General features: G+C 52.7%; 1 protein-coding gene across 10 annotated transcripts in view; it reads right to left on the reverse strand.

Annotated features, from left to right (window-relative positions):
- Window positions 1-19403, reverse strand: part of AGAP1 (ArfGAP with GTPase domain, ankyrin repeat and PH domain 1) — a 530214-nt gene that overhangs the window by 308118 nt on the left and 202693 nt on the right. For all 10 annotated transcript variants that reach the window (XM_041766497.1, XM_041766496.1, XM_041766499.1 and 7 more), the window contains 3 exons: window positions 15677-15762; window positions 13865-14006; window positions 9422-9556 (listed from right to left, as the gene is read on the reverse strand). In XM_041766497.1, coding sequence (XP_041622431.1) covers window positions 9422-9556; window positions 13865-14006; window positions 15677-15762 — 363 coding nt within the window. The remainder of the gene's footprint in view (window positions 1-9421; window positions 9557-13864; window positions 14007-15676; window positions 15763-19403) is intronic.

A 19403-nucleotide genomic window follows, 5' to 3' on the forward strand; every position in this document is an offset into this window, starting at 1 on the left:
CACCCCCACATTCTGTCTCAAATAAATAAGTAAACCTTCTTTTAAAAATCATTTCTTAAGCCAATCTCACAAAATCCAACTTAGCCGTCAAAGTTTCTAGAGTCCATTCTCCTTCAGACAAACAAGTGTACGGTCCACCCTTCACAGCTGCCTTCTCCCTAAATCAGGGAAGATCCATCCAGCTGTTGGGATGTCACCTTCTCTTCACAAAACTTCCAGTGACTCTGCACTGCCAAGCTGACCCCGGCTCCCAGAGCCTGGCTTTGCGGGGGGACGCCCAGCATCTGCACCAACCTGATTCCCCGCTGCGGAGTGTCGTGCAAAAACATCGGCATCCATGGGGTAAAGCTATGCGTTCTGGTGCCAAAGACCTTCACAACTTCCTCCTTGGAGGATGACTCTTCCTTCTCTCTTGTGAACGGAACACATGGGTGCTGCCAACCCCCAGGCATGAGCGGACAGTCCCTCGGTGAACGGAGGCCACTAAGAATCTGGTTATGTCCTTATTCTCTATGGGAAGAATGTTCTAAATAGGAGACTTCGAAATACATTGGAAACATCAGCCATGAAGTGTATTGATTTCTGACCATCCTATTTAAGCAACATTTTGATCAGAGGCTGGGGACAAGGAGGTCAAAACGTACATCATTGTTGAATCATTTTAAAAACATCAGGAAGAGGGATGCCTGGGTGGCTCAGTGGTGGAGCACCTGCCTTCGGCCCAGGGCGTGATCCTGGAGACCCTGGATCGAGTCCCACGTCAGGCTCCCTGCATGGAGCCTGCTTCTCCCTCTGCCTGTGTCTCTGCCTCTCTCTCTCTGTGTCTATCATGAATAAACAAAATCTTTAAAAAAACAAAAACAAACCATCAGGAAGAGAATGGAGCGGCATTATGAACAGATTACGAACTAAAATAAAAGCCATTTGTACGCATTAATGATACGTCAAGCTAATTCAAGCTGCCTCAAGTCATTAACGGGATCCTGGGGCAAACCCCAGCTACGACGCCACAGCGTAGAGAAGGAGCAACACAACCGTCTTCTGTGTCTTTGATAAAGTTAATTATAGGAGCGAAAGACAGGAGTCTTGACGAGAAAATCAGAACAGAGCACACTTACTCAGAGCGTGCGAACGGACCTCACGCTGCAGCGTCAGAGTTAAAGCGGCGTCTACGGGCACACGTGAGCGCTGGTGCCCCAGCACGGCGGCCAGGAGGGAAGCGCAGTGGGAAGACCTTCCCGACCCAGCGTGCGAAACTGCCAAAGAGGATGACAGCCTCCACGGACACAACAGTCTACAAAACTAGATGAAGTACGAGAGACTATTTCTCATCTCTTGTTGTTTGAGCCAGTATCAACCTTGGGATCAAGATTTTAAGATGACTTCTTTGGAGGTTATTTTGGAAAGAGTCAAAAAATGGAACGGTCCTCTCTCCACCCGAAACTAGTCTGAGAATTACCGAGTTCCACACCTGATTCCATGTTAAGGCCGCGAGCTCAGAGCGTGAAGTATGAATCACACCCATGATGGAGATACTCCTCCCTACCCAAACCCTTCCAGGCTGGATAGGTGATTTTTAAGCAAATCAACGGATACACAGAGGAGTTAATCCCTCTGTAAACGTCCAGCCTCTGAATAGTTCAGTGGATGAGAGAGAAACTCTCAAACGTGGAAATTTCTAGGCAAAGATTCCAAACAAGAAACCAGCTAATTTCACATTTACGTCCAGTTCATAACAGTATCTTAAAAACCCTTGGATTATTCCAGGGTCATCACCTTCAACAAATTCTCAAACGAATCCTGACAATGTTCTCTTATATCCTGCTCATTAGTCCCACCTCAACACAGTCCCCATTTGTCAAATGTGCTTGAAAATACTTGGCTGCAAATCAGCTGCCAAATGTCTGGCTTGTCTTTACAAGAAGCTTTAGAATCTTATTTTTCCCCCCAGAAAATAATAATTCAAAAGTTTTTCTTGTTTTTCTTTCGGTTTGGGTTTTGTTGTTAAGCCTCTGAAAATATGGCTTAGTACAGCCAATGTTGATATTTTAGCTGCAGTATTATTTCGTTTTGTGATTTAACCCCTGGTATAGAAGAGTTTCTCGGGTTAAGAAACAAACTGAATTTAAAAAGGCATAAAGGATACTGACAATGTCATGTTTTATTAAGAAAGGGATCCCTGGGTGGCGCAGCGGTTTAGCGCCTGCCTTTGGCCCAGGGCGCGATCCTGGAGACCCGGGATCGAATCCCACGTCGGGCTCCCGGTGCATGGAGCCTGCTTCTCCCTCTGCCTGTGTCTCTGCCTCTCTCTCTCTCTCTCTCTCTCTCTCTCTCTCTCTCTCTGTGACTATTATAAAAAAAAAAAAAATCCATGTGAAACATGCATGCACTTTCCCATCCAAACCTAAACCAGGCTACAGCACCAACAGGAAGACCCAGCCAATCCCAGGCCTTCTTGCTCACTATACACATACCCTCCCCACCCACAGGCTCAACCCAAAGTCTACTTCATGTCAACACCAGACAGGTATCTTTTTTTTTTTTTTTTGACAGGTATCTTTTCTTCTCTTTCTTTCCTTCCTTCCTTTCTGTTTATTTGTTTTCTAGATTTTATTTATTTATTCAAGAGAGACACAAGAGAGAGAGGCAGAGACACAGGCAGAGGGAGAAGTAGGCTCCCCACAAGGAGCTCAATGCGGGACTCGATCTCAGACCCCGGGATCACGCCCTGAGCCAAAGGCAGATGCTCAACCACTGAGCCATCCAGGCGTCCTGTTATCTTTTCAATTTAATGAGCGGCTACAAACAACGGGCCAGATGTGGTTCTTCTGGAGGCAACTTGCAGATTCTAATTTCCATGGGTTTGGGCCACGTTGGAAGCTGCCAGGCAGTGACAGCCAATGACACTCGTGGTTAATGAGGACAGCAGAGGGGCCACCCAATAGGTCAAGCCCATATTACATACGACTCAGCCGATTACCTCCAGAGGAGCCTGATGAGCGTTTTCCTTCTCTTCCTTTCTCCTATTTCGGCCACACGCAGGCAACTTTCTCATGTCATCCTTGTTCTTAGAAAGTTTTAAAATATGAAACCCCTTGAATTTAAGCATAAAGTTTGTTTGCCCCGTCGTAAAATGAACTAACTACCCATCTGTCCCATGAAATCTTGAACATATGACGTTTCAATGCAGTGAGGAGAGGGCGGTGGGTGTGCGCCAGGGGCGGGGGGGTGGGGGTGGACATGGGGACAGTGACAGACACAGATGCACAGGGAAAACCACGGGCAGAAAAGGACACATGGGCCCAAACCGACTGTACGGAGGAGGGCCTGTTAGACCTACTATAAGGGCTTCACATCAGAAGCCCTTAAACTAGGACATAAATAACTACCAGTCATCGTTACAACTGATAAGATACAAATTAACAGACACTAAGTGACTCCTTGGACATTAAATATATACCTTAAAGACCCAATGGACACACACATATGGCCTGCTTTTAAACATGGAAAGTCTTATTTTTGAAAGGACTCCTTTGGAAAAAAAGTCCACAAAGATAAAAATAAATGGACTCCAATCTACTCCGTAATGTAATAAAGAGGAAAAAAAGGAGCAACAAAACAAATAACGAAATAGGCCACCCCAACAATGAAAATTAAGCTGGTTCCAAGCAAGCATGGAACAGGGCTAATTGACATATCCTTTAACAGCACAAAAGACTGTGGTGTCAGCAAAACAAAATGGCACAGGATGATGCAGCACTCGGGAGCAAAATCCCTAAAGATTGCTCCCACTTAATGATGCTCTAACACATGCAATTAGGTTGTACAAACCGGGCTCATTAATACAGCTACTCTTGTGCTGGACACTCCTGTAATTAGGACCGAGCAGCTGCAGACATTTAACGTGAAATAGGACTCTCCGTACATCAGGATATCAGTCTTTGGAAGCAAAGGCAGAAAGCAAACGGAGGCTTCCTGACTTACAGAAAACCCGTGGGCCAGGCACGCAGCCTCTCCTGGCTCAACCCTAACAGCACAGGGCACAGGGAATGCAAGGCCAGGTGAGCCATCCGCAGGCAGGGGCCGGGGGGCAGCTTCTATGATAGAGCTTTCCGGAATGTGAACTGCAACACGAACGTAAAGAGCCACTGTGACGGTGCTGGGAGACTGATGTGGATCCTTCTAGAACAGGATGGTGCCATCAGATGGATGCCCAGCCACAGGACACTGCGTCAAACTGTGTGATGACAAAAAGCCCGAGCATGCATTCCGGCTGTGGCAGCACCAGCAGTCAGCACACAGAACCCCTCTAATACTCCTGCCCAGCCTCTCCACCCACATGCACCTCAGAACCCCTCTAATACTCCTGCCCAGCCTCTCCACCCACATGCACCCCAGAACCCCTCTAATGCTCCTGTCCAGCTTTTCCACCCACGTGCACCCCAGAACCCCTTTAATGTTCCTGTCCAGCCTCTCTACCCACATGCACCTCAGATCCCCTCTAATACTCCTGCCCAGCCTCTCCACCCACATGCACCCCAGAACCCCTCTAATGCTCCTGTCCAGCCTCTCTACCCACATGCACCTCAGATCCCCTCTAATACTCCTGCCCAGCCTCTCCACCCATACATATGCACCTCTCCACCCACATGCACCCCAGAACCCCTCTAAAGCTCCTGTCCAGCCTCTCCACCCATATGCACCTCAGAACCCCTCTAATACTCCTGCCCAGCCTCTCCACCCACATGCACCCCAGAACCCCTCTAATGCTCCTGTCCAGCTTTTCCACCCACGTGCACCCCAGAACCCCTCTAATGCTTCTGCCCAGCCTCTCCACCCATATGCACCTCAGACCAAATGGTCTCTTTTTCATATAAATAATGTGGAGCATTGGGCAGCCCCAGTGGCGCAGCGGTTTAGCGCTGCCTGCAGCCCAGGGCGTGATCCTGGAGACCCTGGATCGAGTCCCACATCAGGCTCTCTCTCTCTATGATGCCTGCTTCTCCCTCTGCCTGTGTCTCTGCCTCTCTGTGTCTCTATGAATAAATAAATAAATAATCTTTAAAAAAAATAATGTAGAGCATCTACCCTAGAATGAGCTGTCCTCCACATGAGATCACTGAACTATCCAGTTATTCTTGATGACACAGTGGCACGTCCCAGCAGTCTTGGAGAAAGTCAGATAGAAAGACGGTAATTTGTGATTTGTCTAGAACTTGGCTTTTATGGATCTTGACCAGGTCTGAACAATTACTGTCAGAGCAAAATGCTGCGTTCAGGTTTTCCTACTGTCCTATGAACACAAGCTTAGGAAGGTAAGAAGTTAAAGCTCTAGAGGGGAGTATGCCTTCATGTGTAACAGGAAGCTTTCAGTTGGGATTTAACAAGTGGTAACAATTTTAGAATATACGTGTGAGAATATTAAATTCTGTATACAAGACAGCTGGTGGCCTAACAGGAACAACCCAAATATAAAACCACACTGTGTTGTAATACAGACAAATCTCGATCAGCTCATTATAGGAGACGGAGGGAGGGAGGGAGTGAGAGGGAGAGGAGGGGCATAAAGTAGCTTCGATAAGAGAAAATTAAATATTTTGTACCACTGTCAGGTTCTACACATTCTTTATGAAAGGGAAACCACTTTTCTTTATATATCAGGGATCTTTAAAATCTCAAACACCAGTCAGATACCAGAATTTGAATATCATAAAATATACCCCCCTTGGAAACTTAGGGCATCTATTGGCTCTACCCCATAAAACGTCAACACGAACAACTGATTCCATGTCACGCTTAGTTTGAAAACGTGAACTCCGCTAAGATACAAATCATGACGCTCATCATACATCCATTACCCGATCGCGGTCATCAAAGCAAAACAAGCTAGAAACAAGGACGTTCGGCGTAGGTTGAGAAATTTCAAATTGTTTGAAAAAGAGAGTGAAATTCCTCATTTCCAAACTCTGGTTTCAGGGAACTAAAATTCCCAACGCTCCGTCGTGAACACTGGGGAGGCGGCGCGCACGTCAACAGTCCGGGGGTCCCCTTACACACACGGCTGTTCACTACCTCTCAGCACTGCTTGGGCTTCTAGGGGGTGAATTTATTTTTGTCACCGAGTTCTAATAATTTTAGGTTTGTCCCTGAATATCTAGGTCGAAAAAAATCCCATCACCTACGCTACCCTCCTTTACCTACCCAGAGGCCCCACTGAAACGGCCCGGACGACGTGCCCGGCAAGGGCTTCTCCCACGCGGCTGGTTTCTTTAGGGAGCGAGAGAAGCTCCTCTGGAATAAAAAAAATCCTAACACCAGAGAAGCAATTCTCTCTGCAGAGAACCAACTTTATGTTTCTGTCCTCCTTCATCTTCATGAATCCAGGCCCTGTGACAAGTGACCAGGGGAGGGGCTTTCAAAAAATTTCCTGCCAAACTTCAAAATCACCACGGTAAGAGCCTGAAGTTATTAATCATCCAGACACGGGTGGCCGCGACCAGAACTGCCCACAGCTGGACAGACGGACTCGGGGCGGGCGGGTGGGCCGTGCGCAGCCTGGGGCCACCGCCCCCCCTGGGCCGGCCCCTGGGGCCCGAGCCCCCCGCAGGGCTGTCCTGGGACCACACACACAGACCCCGCGGCCCAGAGCAGGGAACCAGGGGTGCGTGACTGCTCAGAGGTGAATCTTTCATCGCAGGAGCCCCCAGAGAGCTGTTCCATGAGCCACACAAACGCAGCGAGAGGAGCAGGACTAAGGACGGCCCCGGACTGCTGCGAGCAGATGACAGCCACCTGGTCCGTCGCACACGTCCCCCACCCTCGGGGAAGGTACAAGCTTAGGTCTGTGGGTGCTGGACTTCCACCTCGCCGAGGCAGGGGCCCTCCCCGTACCTGCCCTCTTCTCATCCCCGAGCCAGAGGTACGGCGTGTGCAAGGCCCTCGGGGGACGGAACCAACGGCCCTCCCTGCCTCCTGACGCCCCTGGTGCCGACAGAGAGCCTCCCTCCTGGATTACTTTCCCAGAGCCACCTGAGAACGACGCTCTGGAGACAAAAATAAACAGACGTTCTGCTTCTTCATTAATTTTACAATTTGTCACAATGCCTGGTGTGGCTCAGCAGTTGAGCATCTGCCTTCAGCTCAGGCTGTGATCCCAGGGTCCCGGGATCGAGTCCCACGTCGGGCTCCCTGGTGGAGCCTGCTTCTCCCTCTGCCTGTGTCTCTGTCTGTCTCTCTCTCTCTCTGTGTCTCTCATGAATAAGTAAACTCTTAAAATTTTTTTTTTTTTTTTACAATTTGTCTTCAGTGTCAGGATACTAACAATTCAGAGTTAAAGAAGCAGACTACAGTCGTTGGCATCTTAAAAACTAAACCCAGACAGCCGGCTGACTCGAAAGCCTGGCTGGCAGGGGCAGGTGGAGGTGGGGGTCTGCCTTTTCTTCTTTCGGTGGTTAAGGTAAATGTTACGCAGAAACCACACGCACTTTCTTTTTCCTTCTAAAAGGACAGAAAAAACACATAAACAAAAGCAAGCCTTGAGGCCAAAGGAAGCCAGAAAGAGAAATCTGAATGACCGGAGTCTGTGAGCGGGTGGTGGGCCTGCTGCCCGCGCCCTCTGCCAGCCTCCCCCAGGGAAGGACCCACATCACCGATGTTTTAATGACACAACGGGTAAGGCTCTGGGCTCCTGCCCCCAAGACAGGCGTCCCATGCAGCCCCAATGCCTTTGGTCAAGCTACGTAATTTTTCTGAGCCTTGATTTACCTCCAAATCTCACAAGGTTTTGGTTTTTTTCCTTATGGAGCAAAATGGATTGTTCTTGTTCATGATTGCTAAGTCCTGAGCACAGTCCCCAGTCGGTCAGCAAATACTCTTATCACTAACAAAGAGTCCACGGCTTAATAAAAAGACAGACCTTGTAATTACCTGGCAAAACACGTAGAGTAAACCCTCATTTTATTTTTAAAACTTATCCTCGTATAGACGGAAATATTTTAAGGACAAAAATCATAAAAGTCACAGAAAATGTTGTGTCATGGGTTTCATTCCCTGTTCTGACTCCAGAGACGGGCAGGGAAGCCCAGTAACCTGTTGGGCATCCCCTCGCATAACTAACTCTCGAGATCATCATGTATGGGCTCATTTATTTACGGAAAGTTCACGTTTGCAATAAACGCACAAGGTACACAATCACTGTGGAGCATAAGGTCATCCATACAACTAAATTCTGCAAATATCCATCAGAGACCAGCAAACCTTCCACAAAGGGCTAGAGAGGAGCCATTTCAGGCCTGGCGGGGCCGTGACATTTCCACGTGAACCACGGAACTCTGCTGTGGTGACAAGGCCAGCTCAGCCTTGCGCCTGGGAAAACACAGACACAGGTGGTTGGCCAGATGGCGTCTGTGCACCCAAGCTTGGGGATCTTCACCTGTAATGGCCCCACAGGGTCTGGGCTGCTCAGGGGGCAGTGAAGGGGGCGGACAGTGCACCTGCCCCGTTGGGCGCCCCCAGGAACCCCATGTACCTCTGTGCATGCTCTCCGGTGAGGCTGGGCTGACCGGGGGCTCGGGGCTCCACTCTGCAGCCACCGACGTCAGCCAGAGGGGAGGCAGCCTAGGAGCTACTCCCCGTGACTCCAGGCGGAAATCGGGAGCCTTTGCAGGGAGCATTGTTCTTCTAGGCCTTCTAGGCTAGCAGGGTCTCTCTGCCCCAGACCTTCCTGGCCCCTCTGGCCACAGAGCCCCTCCCTTACCCCCCAACCACCTCCCCCACTTCTTCATCCACCCCCTCCCTCCCTCTTCCCAGCCCGACACTTGGCATCACGATCACGTACGTGAATGTCTCCCCGTTAGGGAACCCTCCTCCTCCAGGGGGGCTTCCTGCCTGCTGTACGGCTGTTCCGGGGGTGGGTGATCACTAATGAATTCAGCAACAAAGAAACAATTCCTAAATTCTGCTGCTGGCTCTCAGCCCTGAGTCTTAACGTGGGATTGGTTTTGTTTTGTTTTGTTTTGGGTTTTTTCTTTTTTGGCCCAAATTTTTGATGCTCTTTCCTCTTTCGGTTTATTCTCTCCAAAGCCTAAAACATGAAATAGGCTGTTTTTATAGACGGGTTTAAATGAAGAATGAGGAGCTACAGTGAAGAAGAGATGGCAAATGCGTTAAGTGTGACACACCATGTGCAGAGATAAGTTTGGGAAATGCTTCCCTCTGTGCACAAAAATCCTGTGCACACACAGGATTCACCACAGGACTGTTGGGTCTTCTGAGCACACCCACAGCTGAGGGGCACCTCTGGAGGCAGGGGGCGCCCAGATTCGCACCGCGGCCCACACATCAGGCCACGGGTTCCGTCGCTGCACAGACGGGGACCTGCTCTAAGGGAAGGGGATGGTGACCCGCAGCGGGGAATATTTACCGTCCTGAAAGACCCGCTCCACGTTCAGCCCGTACGTGGCACATGTCTCGTAGTAGGTGCACCTCTTGAGGTCGCTGGAGAGCTTCCGCGCCCTGGCGTCGTCGATGACCCGCGGGTTAGTGGAACTTATGGCATCTGCAACAGATGAGCAGAACGTAGTGACACGATGACCATAAGCAGCTGAGGACTTCCCACCACTTAATGTCTCCAAGTAGCTCAAAACCCGCACCCTGCTCCTCGTGCTGTGATGTGTTTAAGAACCTGGAGTTTTTAAAGCTTAGTTTAGGGACACCTGGGTGGCTCAGTGGTTGAGCATCTGCCTTTGGCTCAGGGCGTGACCCTGGGGTCCTGGGATCGAGTCCGACATCGAGCTCCCCGCAGGGAGCCTGCTTCTCCCACTGCCGGTGTCTCTGCCTCTCTCTCTCTGTGTTTCTCATGAATAAATAAATAAAATCTTTGAAAAAAATCCACAAAAACCTAGTTTACCCTCAAAGTGATGATCTCAAACATTCAAAATACTCATCATTTGTAAAACTTGGTTTCAGAGGATCCCGCTTCTGAAATGGAGGTAAAGTGATGACCCGAAAGGAATTAAATGTGGCTCTAGAGGAGGATACTTTAAAAAGGAGGAAAAAAAAATCACACCCCAGGCTCACTCTTTGCAGGTGACTTCTGGAGCACAAGGCACCCAGCTCACTGGGTTCTAGCTGCACGATTCCCCAGGTGCAGCCTTTCACCTGTTCAGTCAGTACCTGCCCACAGAGCCGCCCGGACGCACCTGGTCCTGTTCCGGGCACAGAGCTACCCCAGGGAACACAACAGACAAGGCTCTGTGCTCCTGAGTGGGGAGGGGAGCAATCAGGTGGGCCAGGGAGGGAGACCTAGGACAACTTCGACTGTGAATGGAGTGTGGCCGCGAGGGCGACGTCAGGCAGGGCAGGAGGCCCTACGGTCAGTGGTCAGTGCAGAGCATGCTCGGTGAGGCTTTCGGGGCCGCCCCACCCGCGGGGAAGAGGGGGCACCTGACCAGCCACTCCCTGGGGGCAGAACGCCTGGGGCAGGGGGCGGCCAAGCACCCGGTATGTTTGCGGGAGACTGAGGCAGGAGTGGGAAGTGAGGGGGGCAGTGGAGGGCCGTAAGCAACAGGGCCGCTCCTGGGCACACCCACTTCCCACGGGATCCAGGCACGGACGCGGCCGTGTGCGCAGCAGAAAAGACGTGGGCACCTGCCCCCTTCCCCTAAAGATGACAAACCAGGCTTCTTTATCAGCTCAGCGTCCGGGAGGCCTCCAGCCATCCCGCCACGCGTTCTCGCGCCTGGTGGAGACAGCAGGTGCTTCCCAGGGACCTTCCAACGGGAGACTTTCTCGGGGGGCTTGAGGCTCCGACGCCACCGGAAACACCCAACTGCTTTTGAAAACCCACCGGCAGGGTTTTCCCCGCTAGTCAGAGGAAGAGCAGCACAATGGAAGTCTTAGGAGACCTTTTAAATTTGGGGTATTTTTGGGCTCAGGAAGTGCATGTGACATTTAATTTTATAAGTACAAAAAAAGTGGCATCTTGAGGGAATAATTTATTCATTTTCCCCTCTCTTTGTCTTACTTCCTGTTTTATTTTTAGCCCGTGGAATAGGCCTGACCTGACCGTTTCCCTTTGAGAAATCAAGACTAACTCCGATTCAGGTCTCTTTCTCCGACAATGGCCTGCGCCACCTCAATAGATGTTCTAGAACATTCCCTGGCAAGGTCCCTTAGAGGGATTTCTTCAAAGAACATCTTGTCCTGTCTTCTTGCCTTACAGACTTGGGTTTCACAACGCTTAAGGAAAAGAAGTATTTTTAAAAGGTGCAACCGTCTTAAAAAAAAAAAAAAAAGGAAAACAGTAAAAAACGAAGTAAAAAAGAAAACCGAAAACAAGGCTGAAATCCGTAATTCTTCAACACTCTAGTATAACGTCCCTCCAGGTGCAGCGACAGGTCGAGGCGAGGCCGTGGGGCCCCCGACCGCGTTTCCGCCGGCCTGGTCTCCCCTCCACCTGCAGCTCCGCGTCTGCTCACAGCTGCGCCTCTCCCTGCAATCGGCGTAAGGCGCAAACCTTTAGGAAAGAACCAGCGTAGCAGACGTCCCGCCACCACGGCCTCACGAGTGTCCGGTCCGCTCCGGCCCCCGCGCAGCTCCCGGCCGCACCCGGAGAGGACGCCGGTCCGGCGAGGAGGCCACACGCCTGCAGGCCCGGGCCTAACTGCTCATCCTTCCCACCCCCGACCCTCCCAGCTCGGGGCCACCGACCCAGGCGCCGGGCAGGGAAAGCTCGGAGGCCCCAGCGCCTGTAACCGAGCCACCTTGTACCTCTGGCATCACCTGCGGCCTGAGCAAAAGCACGACAACCATTCAGGCTTCCCAGGAAGCAAGGCTGCGAGCAGTTAACATGGGCCTAGGAGTGGAACCTTCCAGAAGGCCACACTCACTCCACCCCCGGGGCACTGGGGCTTCTGGGGCACCCTGGAAATGAGAGGTGTGAGGACCAGGAGGACCCCTCGGGTGAGGAACACCCTCCGTGAAAACAGTCGTGTCCGGGACTTGGCGGGGGCGGGGGGCGGCTACGCTCAAGCGTGAACAAAGTCCCACAAACAGCCGTGAGGAGCCTGCGGCGTCCACCCGGCACCCAGGCTCCCTGGTTCAGCTGCTGGCGCCTCTGGCCCTTCCCGACAAATGCTCCGCAGGTGCGCAGGGACGCAGGGGAAGGGCTGCCCAGGGCCTCGCTCTGCAAACGCGAGCGGCCCGGCGGAGGAGGGGGGCCCGTGTCCTCCTTCGGCAGCTCCAAGGAGGGGAGCAGAGGCGCTGCTGGCGCCCAGCCACGCCCTCGGGGACAGCCACGCTCTACGGAGGTGCGACAGACACAGGAAGGCCGCTGCTCGCCAGGATGCACCGATGCCAGGGCTGCGTGGCCCCAACCGCCCACTCCAGCTCCAGGACCGAAACCAGGGCTGCGCGAGGCGACAACCGCGTCACACAAGCCTGCAGGCCGGAGCGACACAGTCCCTGCTCCCCAGCATGGCGTGCCCATGGGGAAGCGCGCTCGGCCTGAGACACAGACCCCGTGACTCAGACAGCTGGCGAGGCGCGGCTGCCAAAGGCTCCACCACGGGGCAGGACATGCCATCAGGGAGCCACCCCCCTCCCCCCCCAAGCGGGCTGACAAGTGTCAGGACACAGCCCCGCAGCAGAACAGAAGCAAGGGCGCCGCCTTGGGCCACGACGACCAGCAGAGGGCGCCCCGGGCCCGGAGAACCTGATCGTCCACCCGGGAGGTGGACTCCACCTGCTGCCGGGCCTGGCGCGGAGGCCCCGTTACAGGTGCGCGGAAAGGGGAGCGGCGGCCCCCCGACGCCGACACTGTACAGCCAGGACGCGGAGAGGATGAGAGGATGCTTTCCATGGACTCCATGCCACTTCCCGATCTCACAAGACACACACGCGCCCCCCGCCCCCATCCTGGGCCTCTCCACGCAGATTCCCGGCAGGGCAGCGGGTTCCGTGCCTGAGCTCGCGCTCTGCGCACCAGACCCGGGACCAGGCGCACGGCCGGCCGTCCCTGCTTCTTCCACGCAGCCGGTTTCTCATTCAGAAAGGTCTCCCATCCGGCCACCCGGGCATGGCAAGGCAGACAGACGCGGACGGCATGGACGGATGCGGCGTGTGAGCCCCCACGACAGAAATGAAGGCACAATCCAGTTTTTCTGGACAGGATTCCTTTCTAAGGCACCCATACTGCTGACAAAGCAGTTTTTAAAAGTAACCTGCCTGTGGTTTTTAAAAACTTTCTACGTGGCTTCCTAAGACCCAGACGGGAGGTACCAGTGTATCAGAGAATCGGATCGAGGACAAGGACTTCAGGGATGTCGCTTTGCAAAAGGCCAAGTTTTAAGAAGCCCAGCAGAAAGCAGGAAACGTGCTCATACAGGATGATCCCAGGCTCTGAGGCACCTGCTAGGTGAAAGATTATATACACATCATAACACAGGACAGGGAAATAAAAGCAAACTCTGCCCTAAGAAATCAGCAAAATTTTAAAGATGTACCAAAGTTATAATCGACCACCTTTTAAACTCCTTGTGAATTATCTCACATAACTGAAAGAATGAAAGAATTAAGAGATCCTATTACAGAAAAAGAAAGAAAATGGATTTCTGTTTTCCCTAGAGCACGTGGGAAGGGGTTGTTTTACTCCGAGGGTGCTGACCGTGCGACTTCTCCAGAGGATCGAACCAGGAAACGGGACGGTTTCAGTGTCATGGATTCTCATTGGAAACAGCCTTCGGTTGGAAATGATTTCTTCTTTACATCATTTTCAAATCCCTTCACACCAAACCTATGGCCCTGAGTCCACTTACTGCCCAACCGCCGGGGTCCTTTACTCGGAGGCTGCGCGGCCGGCACTCACCCTGGGTCCCCACCAGAACCAGAGGGATCTCGCTCGTGTTCCGATAGTTGGCCATCCGACTGTAGTAGTGGTAAACGGTCTGGAAGCTTATCTCATCCTCCAGGCTGAAGACAAATATCACAGCGTCCACCCACATGGCAAACTAGGGCGAAAAGAGGGAGGAGAGAAGGAGCTGAGTGACAACCGTCGGAGAGAAGGGTGGGGACGGCGTCTTCGGGAGCACAGGACGCGTGGTCGGCCGTCCCCTGCGCAGGATGGGTCCGATGCCTGCCTTCGGCTGTCACACATGGCTGTGGCGTCACTCACGTCCTCCACATTGCACACCTGGAATGGGACCTTCACCCCCTTCCCTCCCAGGCCACCCCGGTCTCCTCAGGACACAACCTGGGATATGCTTCCCTACAGGAATGTCCCCCTCGGCCCCAATCCAGCCAGCGGCAGTCCACAGGCAGGGCAAAGCCGGCCTCGTAAAATCGGAAAACAGGCCCTGACAGCAATCCCGAAGCTTTGCATTTCACACAGGACCCCCTTCCATGGAGTGTCCAGGAGCCCTGCTGGACCCCGGCATTGGGGCGGGGGGGCTCCTCTTCTGGGCTCCCATGGCCTCCACCCAGGCTGTGGTCCACCTTTGGGCTACAAGAGGAGTTTTGGTTGTTTTTTTTTTTTAAAGATTTATTTATTTATTCACTCAGAGAGAGCAAGAGAGAGGCAGAGACACAGGCAGAGGGAGAAGCAGGCTCCATGCAGGAAGCCCGATGTGGGACTTGATCCCAGGTCTCCAGGATCACACCCCGGGCTGCAGGTGGCGCCAAACCGCTGCGCCACTGGGGCTGCCCAAGAGGAGGTTTTTGTACTGGAAAGATCACCTGCCACTGAATTCTTTTTTTTTTTAAATTTTTTTAGGTCATCTCTACACCCATCCTGGGGCTTTAACTCCCAACCCTGAGATCAAGGGTCGCGCACTCCACCAAGTGAGTCAGCCAGGCGCCCTGCCAGCGAGTTCTTAAAGGCCTCTCTGAGGATGTTATTACTTATGGTCCAAGAAATTTACATAGCTACTTAACAAAATTAGCAAAAGTCAGGGAGAAACATTAAAATCCCACAACAGGGCAGCCCCGGTGGCGCAGCGGTTTAGTGCTGCCTGCAGCCCAGGGCGTGATCCTGGAGACCCTGGATCGAGTCCCACGTCGGGCTCCCTGCATGGAGCCTGCTTCTCCCTCTGCCTGTGTCTCTGCCTCTCTCTCTCTCTCTGCATCTCGACGAATAAATAAATAAAATCTTTAAAAAAAAATTTAAAAAATAAAATAAAATAAAATAAAATAAAATAATAAAATAAAATAAAATAAAATAGAATCCCACAACAACCTGACTCGTGCCATCCTGTCCTTGTCTTACCTGCATCCAGGTGAACCTCCATCACATCTACTTTTGGGGGCAACTGACTGTACGGCCAGTACATACCATCTCATTTAACACTCCTAAGCACCCTGTAAGGCTGGAGCCTCGGGAGTGCCTGGAGGGCCCCGGAAGCTCAGCCGCCCCCCAGAGTCCCACAGCAGAATCGAGCAGCTCAGCGGGGCACCCAAAGACCCTCCTCTTTCCAAGTGGAAACGAAAAGGACAATAGTAACCGTCATCAGCATCATCCTGTTTACCTCCTTGGAGAAGCCGCGGTGCCCAGGTAAGGGTTTACCAGCCAGGGCGTCAGCTCCGACATATCTGGGCGCATTTTGGGTGGGGTGAGCTCGGATGTCACGCGGGAAGGGAGCTCAAGGCGCAAGCCCAGGGGCAGGGGCAAGCCTGTAGTACTCACCTGCGCCTCTGGGGGGCCCCCCTCATCTCTGATCAGCAGCAGGTAGCTCTGCCCGTCCACCACGATCTCTTTCTTGAATCTGCCACCTGCCACACACAAAAGGCCTCGTTACACGGGGAAGACGGGGTGCTAGGAGGGCAAACAGACGTGGGCTTCGCTTGTGGAAAAATACACCCTAGGCTGTCGCCCTGGAGGCCACTCTCTCAGTATTTAGGACCAGCGACCACTGGACTTTAAAAGCAGTACTGAACTCAGACTTTTAAGTATTTGTCGTTAAGGACCCGTGTTCACTTCTGGTGAGAGTACACAGCCTCCCACGCAACGCCAGGGGCGCCCGTGGCTGAGAAGGGCAGGATTCTAACACAGGCTAAGTTTGCAAACGCAGGAGTTCTCTCCCACTGCGAACACGTTGAGGCAGAGTTCAGAAGCAGAGAGCGCTGAAATGATCATTCTCTTGTTGGGCTCACGAGACTGCAACCCAGTTTTCGTGTTTAACAGGTGCCTAGTCTACGACATTTTGATAAAATTCGAGGGCTGCGAACCTGTATTCTCCTCAAGAGAAACCCAGTTTTTGAAGGGAACACACAGAACATCATGGGGATGGTGTTTCCGTATTCACGGGGCACGAGTACGGGGGATGCTGAGCTACTACACACGTGTTAGACAGAACTACTGGATGGCATCTCCGCACAGGTGGAGACAGAGCGGGACAGCTGGCGGGGGGGGGGGGGTTAGAGAGCGCGCCGTGTTAGCGAGAAACGTGTGTGCGTGTGTGTGCGTGTGCACCTGCGGGAAGGCGGCTGGCCCTCGACATCTCGGCCCTGCACGCACCCAGGTGGGCAGGGACGCGCCACCGGCCGGAGCCTCTCTCCTCTCCTCGGGAGCGCCCGGACCGCTGCTCTCGGACACGGGACGCAGGTCCACTTCGGGTCCCTCTGCCATCTCCAAAGCCAAACCACCTTTCGAGAGCCTGGGCTCTGCGTCCACCCGCTCCAGCTAACCCTCACCAGGATCCCAAATCGTGCGTGAGAGACGAACACATCAGCGCCTGCTCTCATTCTCACAGTCCCTGGCCTTCCAGAAACAGCACCTAAACCCCACGTACCCGCACCCCGGAGAACCACGCCGGCAGAGCTTCCCCAGCCGCTGCGTGCACTGCGGCAGGCTGGGGGGGGGGGGGACACAACCTATCCAAGCGGTCACGCGTGTGCACACACGCAGATGCTCATGCACCGAGGTGCACACACTCCCACTCTCCACTTCCTTCCTGGGCACGTGAAACACGCTTGTTCTAGTTGGTGTCCCGTCTGCTCAACCATGAAACCTGAAGAAAACTTTCCAACGTTCACACAAAACCGAGAAAACTTTCGTTCTGATTGGTCCCTTGCACGGCGGGCACAGCTATCACAAGGCAGGGGGCAGAGAACGGTCATGGGGGGGGGGGGTGTAACAGGCGTGTGTGCCCGCTGGATCCAGACAAGCGGAGGTGTGCTTTCTGCACCTCTAGGAAGACTGGCAGACGACTCAGGGGCCCCGAATCACAGAGTCCTCGTAGGTAAAAAAAAAAAAAAAAAAAAACCACGGCACCCTTTGCCAGCTGGGCCGTCGTGATTATAAAATGAGCTGGGAAACACCCAGCACCCAGCAGAAGCCCCAAGCCTCAGTGTGTCTCAGCCATGAGACTCCGACGCTGGGCCGGCTGCCTGGGCGGGTCCCGGCACTGCCACACACGCCACCTGGGGGGCTTCGCCTTCCTTATTCACCTCTCTGTACCGCAGGGTCCCCAGCTGTAAAACGGGACCCCCACCACCCGGGGGGGCAGGTGCCCACCCACAGGGCAGCAGCTCTGGCAAGCATTGCTAGCGTGTTTCAAAATTTCTGCCAAGAGTTTATCACTTGCTTTTAGAAAACATATATCTAACGTTTAATAGACCTACTCACAATAGAAAAATCTGCATATGTTGCAACAATAACCAGTATCATTTATTTTTTAAGACCTTTAAAAAAAGAGATGCTGGAAACCTGCAATCTCTCCAGAATGAACGGAATTCAACCTTTCATGAAAAACAAACAAAAAAACAATGTTAGATGGGAAATCTATTTCTTACTTTGGAGAAAACCTTTCCCTTCCCATCTCGTTCCTAGAGATCTGAAGGGTCATGCTGAGGGGGACAAGGGGAAAGCCACAGGAATTTGTGTACAAGTTCACAAGTCTTTCCTCTGATTCCCGGTGGGTCTAGGCACCTGAAGGAGGGTGACAGCCACTACAAAGCAGCCCGAGGTAGCAGAGCGCCCCAGACCAAGTCCGTGGACAGCACATCTAATGCAGACTTTTAAAGCTCTCACATCACAGGAAAATACTTGTGCTCTGAGTTAAGTGATTTCAAAGTAGTTCCTATGATATCACATCAGCTGGGCCCTCCGGTGGTAGCGACTGGTCTGGGCAGTACCCGGAAAACATCCTTTTAGCAACAGAGTCCTGTCTGTGCTCAGGAGAAAGTGAGGAAGGGAGTTTCTCGGTGGGCACGAGGGCTGAGCTCTGGGGCCTTTCAGGGGGGCACAGGAGGCGTGAGGATCCAGCAGGTACTTAGAAAAACCCCGATAATCATTAAGCATCCCCTGATCTGTCAAGTAGCTAATTATCATATCCCAAAGAGCAGCGTTACTCTCACGCAGTGTCCCACTACTACCTCTGTCATGGGTCGAACTGTCCTCTCCTCCACCCCAAATTCGTATGCTGAGGTCCAAATAAGATCAGAACATGACCTTATTTGCAAATAAAATCAATGCAGATGTGATCAGTTAAGACGAGTTCATACTAGGGTACGATGGGCCCCTTACCCAGTGACTGGTGTCCTTAGACAAGGAGAAATTTTGGTGAAGATAAAAGCAGGAGCTTTATAAGCCAAGAAGCCCCAAAGATGACCTCCAAACCATGAGAAGCCAGGAGAGGCCTGCAACAGACCCTCCCTCACAGGCCCAGGAGGAATCAAGCCCACCGACACCGTGACCTCGGGCTTCTGGGCTTCAGAAGGGTGGGAGCATCAACGGCGTGGTGTGGAGCGCCGCTATCTGTGGCCCTTCGTTACCGCCGCCCTCGCGAACTGATACAACCTCCGGAGCCTCACGCTACACCTTCACCCACAGTGAGCTCACACACGCTCTCACACTCTCTCCCGCCCGCCTAGCTTATCCCTATAACATTTCAAAACCCCCTGTATTCCCTCCATCCTGTTTGTTGAAATCATCCAGGCTTCCCGGGGAGGTTTCTGCAGGAGTTTCCTGCTGCCTCACCCCTGCAGGCCCACGCCCACAGCACTCCACAGCCCGCAGGTCTGACCGGGAGGGAGTCCACCCTCTTCCTCTGCGCCCTGGGACCCTGCCTCCCCGCCGGCTGGCCCTGCACCCCCAGCAGCTCCCGGATGCGCCAGCAGCTGAGGGCATGCTGACCACACGCACCAGGTTCCTCACTGGACTTTTTTATTTTTATTTATTTTATTTTATTTTATTTATTTTTATTTATGATAGTCACAGACAGAGAGAGAGAGGCAGAGACACAGGCAGAGGGAGAAGCAGGCTCCATGCACCGGGAGCCCGATGTGGGATTCGATCCCGGGTCTCCAGGATCGCGCCCTGGGCCAAAGGCAGGCGTCAAACCGCTGCGCCACCCAGGGATCCCGACTTTTTTATTTTTACTGTAGTTTTTCCTCTTTACTTTGGCAAAGGA

The sequence above is a fragment of the Vulpes lagopus genome, chromosome 8 (assembly GCF_018345385.1).
Source record: "Vulpes lagopus strain Blue_001 chromosome 8, ASM1834538v1, whole genome shotgun sequence".
NCBI lineage: Eukaryota > Metazoa > Chordata > Mammalia > Carnivora > Canidae > Vulpes > Vulpes lagopus.